The 12170-nt window shown below is 37.1% G+C and overlaps 1 protein-coding gene across 1 annotated transcript in view; it reads right to left on the bottom strand.

The window, feature by feature from the left end:
• Window positions 1-9376: 9376 nt before the first annotated feature.
• FRK (fyn related Src family tyrosine kinase) overlaps window positions 9377-12170 on the bottom strand; it is a 182432-nt gene continuing 179638 nt past the window's right edge. The window contains exons 7-8 of the mRNA XM_007954076.2: window positions 9976-10141; window positions 9377-9588 (exon numbers count right to left, since the gene is read on the bottom strand). Coding sequence (XP_007952267.1) covers window positions 9377-9588; window positions 9976-10141 — 378 coding nt within the window. The remainder of the gene's footprint in view (window positions 9589-9975; window positions 10142-12170) is intronic.

The following is a 12170-nucleotide window of genomic DNA, read 5'->3' as shown; positions in this document are numbered from 1 at the left end:
CTCATATGCCTGTCTTTTGTTTGCCTGGAAGCCACAGGAATGGGTTCAATTCCAGACCTGAAGGGTGGCTAGGGGCCATAGTCTCAGAGGTTCCGTCAGGCTCTATCAGACTAGCAAAACTGCTCCCCTTTTTTTTTTTTTTTTTTTCCCAAATGATTTGAGTTTTCTTCCACATTGTTTTCCCACTCTATCCAGGATTTCCTACAGAGAACCCCCTCCAAGTGGTTGACAGTGGTAGCTGGGCACCATCTAGTTCTTCTGGTCTCACAGTTGTACAGGCTGAGGACCACATTGTCTGCTAGTCACTTGGACTAATTTTTTCCATGAATCATTGATTTTCTTCATTTCTTTTTGCTCTGGATGAGGAGAGACCCATTGTTGCATCTAGATGGCTGTTTGCAAGCTTTTAAGATCTCAGTCGCTACTCACCAAAGTAGGATGTGGAACAATGTTTTGTATAATATGTTATGCCAATTGAGCTTGATGTCCCCTGTGACCATGGTCCTGAGCCCACAAGTCCAACTACTGGCTCCCTCTGTCTACCCCAAATCTTTCACATGTTTGTGTCTTTCTGTATCCACTGCCATCTCCTATTATCCTTCATAGGATAATATATCCTCCTAACAGATCTCATATCCACACTTATTTTCCCCTACCACACTTTGGTGAAAATGTTGTTGTTAATTGCTATTGAGTCAGTTCTGACTCATGGCAACCTCATGTGTTACAGGGTAGAACTGGCCCATCAGGTTACCTTGGCTGTAATCTTCACAGAAGCAGATCACTAGGTCTTCCCTTCTGTGGCACCAGTGGGTGGGTTTGAACCACCAACCTTTAGGTTAGCATTCAAAAACAAACCATTTGTGCCACCTAGGCACATTTTAAGGAAAGTAATTTGTTGGACATCCCACTGAGTAATGTTACCAATGTAAGGCTTTGAATATCTGGCTCCTTAGTATTAAGGATTAAGATTAATATTCACATACACTTTGCCTTATGACATTGACTACAATTTACCACAATGCAACTATATAATCCTGCAAGATTGGAATAGGATTTGTCTGGGCAGCCCTAACTTGTGCCCTCTCTCTCTCTCACTCTCAAGTACCTTGGATTTCTTTTAGTTCTTCAATTCTTCCATGCTCTTTGTCTTTGCAGAATCTTTGCCTCTGCTGTACCTACCTTCTCCCTGGAGCTAATCAGTGAACATTTTCTCATACTTCTGTTTACAGTTAAACATCATTTTTTTCATTTCTCCCCCAGTCATTAGACTGTAGTATGAGTGCTTATTTAGTCCAACAGAGCTCCACATTTCTCCTTCAGAATACTCACTACAACCATACTTATGAATTTACTTACACATTTTTATGTCTAATTTCCATGTGTGGTAGGGCACTGTTTTAAGATATTAATAAATATGTTTTTCCAGGTATTTTCTGTTATGGTTTGATTCTCCCCCATAATGCCACTATACTGTGGGGCATGTAATATCTAAAGAGATGATTACTACAGTTAAAAAAAAAAAAGAGTCTAATTATTTGCCTTAGAGTTTTAAAATCGAAGACTTTCAAAGTGCAGTAATGAGACTGCTGGTTCACACCATCCACACTCACAACTCTAAAGACTAAAGAGTCCAAGGGCAGGAGGAAGAATGAAGTAAAAGGGATGTATGAGAAATTGGTAATGAATGCAACGCAATGCACTGCTGTTGAGTCAGATTCAACTCATAGCGACTCCTCCTTGGGTTTCTGAGGCAGTATCACTACGGAAGTAGTTTGGCCAACCTTCCTTCTGAGGAGTGGCTGGTGAGTTTGAACCACCAGCCTTCTGGTTAACTGTCGAAAGCCTTAGGCACTACGCCACCAGAGCTCTAAGAAGTTGGTAGGACTAGGATAAATGACACCATTCTAAAGTGTGAGGAAGGAGAATGGAAGGGCTTCTTCCAGATGTTTGGGGACCCTGACATCAAAGAGTACTTGATCATTTTTCCAGAATAGAGTTTGAAAAGGAGGAAAGCTTCATAATGCTTCCTCATACCTAGCTAGCACAGTGCAGGTGAGAACACATCGTGGCTATGGGAGCATTTATGCAGAGAGGTCAAATGCTTCCTTTGGACCCAAGAGGGATGTGGAAGTATATTAGAAAAAGCTTGGCAAACATGTCACTTCAGATTAGAGAGAAGACATCTCAAGGGATGGCCTCGTTATCAGCTAATGATCTAATGCAACACCAGAAAATTCTTCCTCCAAAGGTTCAACACATTGTAAGCACCCAGCACTTTGAGGGGATGGGGGGAAACTCAGAAATAACTGAAATGAATGACAATTTGACATTCAGAAATGGGGTGCTTCAATATCTGACAATAGAGGTATTGTTTAAATACCATAACTTTCTCTCTCTCCTCTATTTGGGACACACTTCTCCTCAGGTCAGGAGTCCAAAGCTGGCATTCCAGCTGCCCTGTCACCAAGAACCTAAACTCTATTAAGAAGTGACTTTCAAGTTTTCCTTAGAGATTGCTGCTGAACATAAGTAATCTAGGTCTAAAACACAGAAAGGGGAAAAAGGACAAAAGGAGGCACATGCCAGTTGTCTGTCCAACTCTTACGGCATTATTCTAGAAGTCCTACCAAACAACTTTCCTTTACATCTTTTTGGCAACTCCTAACTGCAATGTCTGTATGTCAATGTGTCATAATGTGGTGGCTTGAATGTTATGATGGAAGCTATGCCACTGGTGTTTCAAATATCAACAGGGTCATGGTGGGTGGACAGGTTTCAGTGAAGCTTCCAGGCTAAGACAGACTAAGAAGAAAGGCATGGGTATCTACTTCCAAAAGTTAACCAAAAGCTTACTATTCAAAAATTAAACCAGTGGGTCAGAACAGAATATTGTCCAATATGGTGCTAGATGAACATTCTAGATTCAAAGGCACTTGTTATGCACAGTGGCTCTAACAATGGTCTTGAGCTAAGCAACCATGATGAAGATGGCATAGCTCAGGCAACATTTTATTCTGTTGTACATGAGGTTGCCATGAGTTTGGAGCCAACTCAACAGTAACAACAACTGCAAAAGAGTCTAGGAAATGTAACCATTTAACTCAGCTCTAATAAAACAGTTTCTTCTACTTGAGGAGGAAAGAGAAAGGAAATTGGATAGCAGATGGCAGATAATAATATAATTTTTAGGTACAAAATAAAAATGTAAAATTGTGCATATTGATTTGTTAGCTCAATTCTTACTACCTAATTTGTCTCCCTTGAGAGTTGGTAAACTTAGACAAAGCAGGATCCATTTCTTTCTTGTTCATAATTTTATCCAAGCATCTAGGCTGATGTCTGCTATCAGACAATGTAGGCAATCAATAAATATTTGTTGAATAAATGAATAAAAGCAGCAGTGAAAAAAAATGAGTAAATGAATATACATGGCTTTCTACAGTCAGCATCAATAAAAATTCACTTGATGTTTCAATATGGTATGCTTTATTGTCTTTAGTGCTATTTGTTATTTCTGGTGCTGGCACTCTGGGTGCATGGTGAGACTGCACTTGTAGGACTTCTTGTGGCTAGATGGGGCCATGAGATTGTGGCCAATAAGTGACGAGCAGAAGTGACATTTGTATCTTCTGGACCCAGGGATTTAATTGCCCACATGAAACACACCACGGCTCTTGTTCCCACTACCAAAGCAACTGACAATGTAAGAGATGGTGATTTCTCTATCAGCCTAGGACTCTAAGAAAGGTACCATGAAATAGTTGACCTGCAATGAGCATGTGGCAGAAGCGAGATCATATTCCCTTAATTTCCCATCATACAAATGTAAACTCTTTTAATTTAGTCCATTGAAGAAACATTTGACTTGCTGCAAAATATGTTAAATTCATGTCTTAGACTCACAATCACCCTGACCTCTAAAATAGTCAACTTTTAAAAGGCAAGTTAAAAATAATCATTTGTTTATAAAATTTATATATAAATTAATGAGAATAAAGATAGAAAACTCAAGATAAAATATATTTTCAAAAAAAAAAAGGCTTTGCCTCGAAATTTTTAAAGAAACCAGAGGAAAAAAATGTTTAAAAATTAAAATAGTTGTATTTGAACCAAGATAAATATAGCATTAACAAGTAGTATGATTAAAACATATCTTTTTTATCTCTTTTGCTACATATATAAATTGATCATGTATAATATACATTCACATGCAATTGTACAATATAAATATCATTATAGAAGTACGCATTTTAAAGAGACAAAAATCTCACTGTGGTGGTTTTTAAGTGTACTAATTTCCCTAATCTATTTTCTCACTTTCTAAATTATATTTAATGTAGATTTTTTTAAATAACTGAAAGCTATGATATCTTTCACCATGAAATTTTGTGGACAGTGAAAATTAAACAAAATTTGGTTACTACCTAGCAGCCATATCTTTCACAAATAGTATAATCAAAGCATCTATTCAAAGATTTCAGGAAGTCATTACAAGACAGTGTTTTATGACTTGAATCCCTGTACAGCAATGCACAAAACTGATACTTAAGAAATATTTGAGATTGGTAACCCTTTTCTAGAAGAGCTGATTATTTTCCACAAGGACCAAAAAGATGTTGCATGGAAGTCTGTTGCTTTTGATGTATTAACTAAATTAACTTCCCAAGCCAGAAAAGAAAATGCAAAATATATAGCCATCTCTTCCCTTAATCTCATTTTATAATCCATTTGTTGACAGCACTATCTGAATTCAGAGTGATGGTAAGCTGGTTAAAGGGTCTAAAATTCAGAGTTTGCATATTACTTTTACTCTCATTTTGTTTCTAAATGTAATAAATAATTTGAGAAATCTACCAACATCACTTCCTTAATATTAGAAAAAAAAAAAATCTGAGAGTTGAATGAGACAATATAGGCAGTGAAAATGTAGCATTGTGAAAATTAAAATATTGCTGGCATCATGGATCTTAAACATCAATAGTATTCTCCACAGAACTTCCCAGCTTGATTTTTTATCCTACCACAATGAATATTTGCATCACCTTAAAGACCATAGGGCAAAACTTGTCCATAATGATGCCAGGAAATACAAGAGCCAAATCATCACCATTCTAATCACACAATTTATCTTGGCAAAAGGTGTGGAAAAAAATCACCACAGATACATTACCAGGAAGGCTGTTTGGTTCAGCTATCACAGGCTCAAGTAAACCATAAAATACATTCTTACAGGTATGGCATAAGCTTGGCAAGCCATGGAGCCCCGACTGAGCTCCGCTTCCTTCAGGACTTTACAGCTGGTTAACTGTATTGCATCTTTTCAAAGTCAGTGGTTCCCTTTGGGCCATCAGAGTCAAAAGAATTTGGACTACTCATGGTTTAATCAATCCATATGGTCACCATGCTGACATGTGTGGTGCATAGAAATTGTCAGTGAACCTAGCCTGTTATGTCCCCAAAGGTCTTATGGTTCATGTATATTTCTTACTCTTTGGTGTCCCTTAAGGCTGTCATATCTGCAGCTGCATTTGCAGGTTGCTGATCATTTTAACTTTACCTTTGTTTCTGATAACAAAATATTCAGATTCCATCACTAGTATGGATCCATCCTGCAACTCTTTTGACCCCAGGTTACTGAAACCTATTTCCTTCCTAACCTTTTTAAAGGAGACTTAATGGAATTTTGAATTTTTTCTATTACAAAAAAATTCTTAAGTTCATATGAAAAAAAGATTTGAAGCATCATATGAAATGATGTATTCACATCCCTCAACACTACCTCCAAATCACTGCATTACATAAATAAAACATTACATAAAAAGTGCTTTGCTACAATTTATGGGAGATAAATTTAACAAGAGCTGGCTCATTGTTGGAAAATTCAACTTATCTTTTCCTGATTCTTTTATTCTATACAGGGAGAAAAATTTATGTCAGTTTTAAAGAAATCTATTACTGCTTCTCATAACTGAATCCATTCTTTTTCTCCATGATCCATCACGTAAAAAGAAGAAGAATAGATTGCTTTGACAGAACCTTGAACATAAATGTCCCCAAGAATAAAATGGAGTAAGTTAAACAGGTTTCAGGTGATACTAAAACAAGGATAACCTTCCTTATGCATTTCAAAGTACTAAAAAATATATTATTATTAGCTATAACAAAAGAAAAATTATATACCAGCTGAATTTTCACAATGAAATGAGAATATTTCAATTCATCTCTATATATGCCTAAGCAGTATTGAACTAAAAGAAAATGAGCTATTTTTTCATTTTTAATAACTTGTTATTTACAATTTGTTCCTTCATTGCATTAGACTGGATGACTTTAAATCAGTAAATGAAGTTATACATATCAACTGATAATATGATTGATTAATGTTGTCCCTACAAATGTTTTCTGTTCCTTGAAGAATCAGTTGGCTCAATAATCTTTAGCTCACAACTCATGTTAGTCTAACATTTTCATAAAAGTTTGAGCACATATACACACATCTACAAGCACACACACACACACACACACAGAGTTAGATGAAAGGTAGTAGCTAGACAGACAGACAGAAAAATGGATAGATACTAGCAGTTATTTCATCTCCTGTAGTTTTTTCCTTAATGGATACCTATCTTGCATCTAGTCTTCCCAATTTTATTCAGGTAAGCAGACTTTCCCAGTTTCTCTCCAGAGAAGATGACCACAACTCCAGCTTTAGTCGTAGATGATATTCTAAGCCAAGGATGTGTAGCAGTCACCTAAAGTTTATTTCTGGCCCATACAGGATATATAATCTACATTTTCGCAAATAGAAGAAGGAGAATAATTTATATTCAAGTTTGGGGAAAAGGTTTCCCATACTTTTCTGCTAGATGAAGAGAAAATACAGGATCCTCAGTGGAGGGCCAACGAAAAAGAGGAAGGCCCTCAACAAGATGGATTGACACAGTGACTGCACTGATGGGTTCAGGTATAGCAAGGATTGTAAGGCAAGCACAAGACCAGACGGTGTTTCATTCATTGTACACAGGGTCACTATGAGCTGGAGCTGACTCAACGACACCAAACAACCACCACCTCAGTGGCCACTGACCGCCATCTTGTGAACATAAGAATGAGGCCAATGCTGAAGGTAGCAGAAGGCACAGTAGGAAAGAACTCGGGTCTTTGTTAACATCATTGAGCTGCTACTAGTATGCACTGAGCACCCTCCCTATCTCTAGTCTTATAGTTGCAAGAGTTTACAAATTTGCTTATGGCTTAATCGACTTTGAATTAGAGTTTTGATAAACAGATGTGTTCTATTTTCCCATTAAAGAAAGATAAGAGAATATATTCAAAATACCCTGTTTTCTTACAGCTTGTTTCATTCATCTTGCTTTACACCAGAAGATCTTTGAATATGTGTGGTTTTGAAACTACTTTTGAGAAGTCTTGCTATTCATCTAATTATACACACAATTTGATACAACCACTGCTTAAGAAGATGGTAGCTTTGTTATAAAGACTGATACAAATTTAAGAGGAAAAAAAAAATTCTTCTCCTGATGGACAGGAAATCATTGTTTCATAACTAACATCAGTTATTATAGCCTTTAGATCTGTTAGGAGCTCTGGTGCTGCAGTGGTTAAAGCATTCAACTGCTAAGCAAAAGATCTATGGTTTGAGTCCACCACCTGCTCCACAGGAGAAAGATGATGCAGTCTGGTTCCACAAACATCCTCCACTGAGGATCCTGAATTTTCTAGGGGCAGTTCTACTCTTACCTTTGGAGTTGCTATGTGTTGGAATTGACTCAATGGCAGTGAGTTTGTTTTTTTGGGGTTCTAGATCCGTTGTTAGGGAGCTCTGGTAGCATAGTGGCTAAGGTACTTGACTGCTAACCAGAAGGCTGGCGGTTCAAACCCACCAGCCACTCCTCGGAAGGAAGGTTGGGCAATCCTACTTCCATAGTGATACTGCCTTGGAAACCCAAGGAGGGGTCACTATGAGTCAGGTGTGACTCGACGGTACACAACAACAACAACAACAGATCCGTTGTTAAGGATTGAATTGTGTCCCCAAAAATTATGTGTTGTAAATTCTAACCTCTATGCCCCTGGTTGTAATCCCATTTGGGAATGGATTGTCTTTGTTATGTTAATGAGACAGGATTAGTGTCTTGACTCAATCTTTTACAAAAAGATACAGAGAACAGATTAGGACAAGCAAGCAAACTGAGATTGGGGAAGACTGAGGACAAGCCACATGGAGATCTCCAAGGAACGAGGAAACTAAAGTTGAGGCACCAAGGACCTTCTCCAAGAGCTGACAAAGAAAGAAAGCCTTCCCCTAGCACCAGTGCCCTGAATTCAGACTTCTAGCCTTTTAAACTGGGAGAAAATACATTTCTGTTTGTTAAAATCATCCACTTGGTGGTATTTCTGTAATAGCAGCACTAGATAACTAACATACCTGTTTTGTAGTTAATTTAAAATTCTGGCCTTTGTATCAGAGCCCAGCACCCCTCCATTTTTTTCAATTATTCTCAAATCCTGGGCCATAACAATCCTGCTGTTCTCCTCTCATTTTCCTAAACAATTTTGATACCTGTTTCTCAGGTCTTACGTGCTATTAGATGTTTTCACATATTTCCATAGATAATAACTCATCAGCTTTGCAATCTGATTCTTAACATTAAGAGATTAAAACTAATGTAGATTATTCTCAGATGACACAAACTGAGGTATAGAAAAATTCCATCATTTCCTTCTACTAAATGAGAGAGATTTTCATTCTTTTTCTCAACAGCTGCTTCATTTTTTATGCATAGGAAAAAATATGTGCAATTACTCCAAGTACAATCAAAGTCATTTAACACGGCTTTACCATCATTGTAGTCACAGGATATTTTAAAAGAGAAAAAAAAAATCCTTAAAGCGCAGGTCCTGCTGTGCAGCAAAGCAATCAAATTCCTTCATAATAACAGCCTGATGGGATTCAGCAATCCAAAGAATAATGAATAACCACTCTAATCAGTAAACAGGATAATGCTACAACAGTCACTGAGTAAAAATTTACTATCATCTGTTGATTCTCTTGATCAGCGTTTAAAACAATAAATAGAAATGTAAGTATCTTTCAGAAAGAAAAATATCTTTGGTTAGTTTGTTTGATTTGCCAGGCAGTGAGAAAATGATATATCACCTTAGACTGTTCTGCAGTGTTGCCAGTCAATATAATGTTTATATAATCTTTTTCATAGAACCTGACCAAAATTACCCTATCACTTGAGTATGTCAAGGTAAACGAATTTTACAGTTACTTGAGAAGGTTGTGTTTCTGAGTTGATTATTCAATTTTATTTTTACTTCATTATTTGCAATTCTTCTTCAGTGTTCATTTTATGAAGTTATTTGCATCTGAATATGAAGAGTCTGTTTCAAAATAGTCCTCAAGCTTCCAATGCAGTGTCTCAAATGTTGGCCGTTCCTTAGGTTCTGCATTCCAGCACTCCAACATGATGTTGTAGAATTGCAGTGGACAGTTATATGGTTGAGGGAGTCTATAGTTTTGACCCAACATCTGGATTACCTGGGCTCCCGTCATACCTAAAATATATAGAAAATGGAACCAACAAGAGAACAAATTAAATAGTAGAGTCTTAGACTCATAAACACTTATGCTGTAGGTTACAAAGCAAATTGATTTCCTTAGTGAAGGTGTAAAGTCTACTATATCCTTTCCAGGCTGCAGAGAATAAGAATCTTGCAGCAAGCAATGTCTGTAAGACTGCAATTCAAGAGCAAAGAGAAGGATGCAATAAACCACCTCATTAATGCAAATGATCATCATCAAATTTTATCTATTAAGCTCCCACAGGTACATGGTGTGGTCAGCTTCATAACTCTGCCCTCCAAGTCTGGGGAAAGCAGTTAAAGTCACACCTAAGTAAGTGACCTGCAGCAAAAAGGCCCACTTCAGAATTAATTACTTACCACTATAAGGCATTTTGCCATAAGTAATGATTTCATAAAGAAGGATTCCGAATGACCACACATCAGACTTAATGCTGAATTTATTAGAGCAAATGGCTTCAGGTGCTGTCCACTTCAATGGCAGCTTTATTTCGTGTTTAGATTCATAGATGTCTTCATTATCTACCTGTTAATGCATTAAGGAATCAAGCCAAGTTAAAGGGACTTTTTTTTTTTTTTTTTTTTTTTGCCACCCTTGTTCATCTATAACCTGCTTCACATTAAAATTTAGAGGGAAGAGATTCAAAATGAGTTTTTTTCAATGGATAATTACAGTAGCAAATTCAAATCTGGTATACAAGACTGAAAAATGTGTGGGAAGTCATTAATAAAATATTTAACAGCATACTATGTACCAAGAATAGCACTGGAAAGAGCACTGTACTCTACATGGGAGAATTCATACATGATGATACTGGCTTCACATCTGGACATAGGTAAAGAAATGCCTGTCTGTTTTCTGATTTACTGCTGGTATTGAAGAGCCACTGACTTTGATAATAATTACCCACATAACAACTTTATAAAACTGAAAAGTAAGCTTCCAAGTGATTTAAATGAATATATCAACTCACCAGAGTTCTAATTGATTTGCAAAATGAAAATATGATGAATTAATAAGGCTCAAAAGACAATCATGTATTTGTTGTGTTTCACGTACCATATGTCACTATTTTTAGGATATGACGTTTAAAAAAAAAAAAAAAAAAACACTGCCATTGAGTCGATTCAGACTCATAGTGACCCTATTGGGTTTCTGATGTATAAATCTTTACAGAATTAGATTGCCCAGTCTTGCTTCCACAAGGGTACAATATAAGGCTTAAAAATTAAACTAGGAAAAAACACCTAATATTACATTTCCTGTGTCAGTGTCTTTTGCCTTTTTAAAATATTATGTCATAAAATGGGGGAAGGGGAATGAAAAAGCCAACAATTATTGAAGAATTATGGCAGTATACAGATTGGTCTGCCATAAAGTTAGCAAAAGTGCATAGGGTAACTCACTATACAAAATGTATTACTTTTTCTAAGGATAAAAGAAGCAGAACTATAGATGGCCAGACAAATAGCTATTGTTACTAATTGAAAACTCAAAACAAATTTTATTACATACTTTCCAATTTGATTATTATTGTTTTCACTATTTCTTTCTCCTTGGTAAAGAAAAATGAATGAGCTGCTAGCTTGATCGTAGAATCTTGGGCTACTGAAGTGGACTATGGACCATGGAACTTAAAGAAATATTATTTTGAGGAATGACAGTAAATCTGTTAGTATACTGATCTCTGTTTTGATCCATTACAAAAACTAATAAAAACAAAACTAAATATACCTTGAGTTCCGGTAAGATGACTGAATAGGCAGAAAGACTGCACAGACCCTCTTCAACAAAGAAAAGGGGAACCAATTAACACAGATACAGAAGATAATCCTGGACCTTTGAACCTTGAAGGGAAAGATATAGAAGTGGACTAAACTCCAACTAGCAGAGGAATTTGCATGAAAACACCAAAAAAGGAGACATATGGAGCTGTGGTCTGGCAGAGATCCTGATGGCACAGACAGCTTGGATACTGCCGAGTGGTGACAGGACCTAAGAATTAACTTAAAAATCAGCCCTGCTAGCCAGGGACTGCGTGAAGGACTGCTCTGGTGGCTGGTAAATAAAAAGAGAAGCAGCAAAGAGGAAGGCGGGCTGAGCTGTGAACTTTTGCCTGTCCAGAGGGCGCAGCCATTTTGGATGTTTACAAGCAGTTGACCATTTTAGATATTTAAAGCAACAGTGTTCTCCCAAATTGCAGGGACTTAAAAACAGGATCCACTTGTCGGGAACCGCAAGGTCATTCCAGACCTGTAAAGGTGTGACATTCCCCTTGTTACTCTTATACCTCACACCCTCTTGGTGAACGGAGGTGTGGCCATTCCTCACTCCCACCCACCTTCTGGGCTGGCAGGAATCTCATCCCATTCTGTGTGTTTAGTTGGAGCCTGGGTGCACTGCCCTGGCCTGCCCCAATTTTGTTTTCCTTTTTCTGTTTTTTACTTTGTTTCTTTTTGTCTGTTTTGAAACTACCATTATTATTATTACTTTTGTCCTTTTTACTGTTATTCTTTATTCTTCCCTTCCCAGGTTCTAGTTTTCAGCTTTTTTT

The sequence above is a fragment of the Orycteropus afer genome, unplaced genomic scaffold (assembly GCF_000298275.1).
Source record: "Orycteropus afer afer isolate SDZICR_OR568_19922 unplaced genomic scaffold, OryAfe1.0 scaffold00430, whole genome shotgun sequence".
Classification (NCBI taxonomy): Eukaryota; Metazoa; Chordata; class Mammalia; order Tubulidentata; family Orycteropodidae; genus Orycteropus; species Orycteropus afer.
This window is presented reverse-complemented; position numbering and strand designations above follow the sequence as displayed.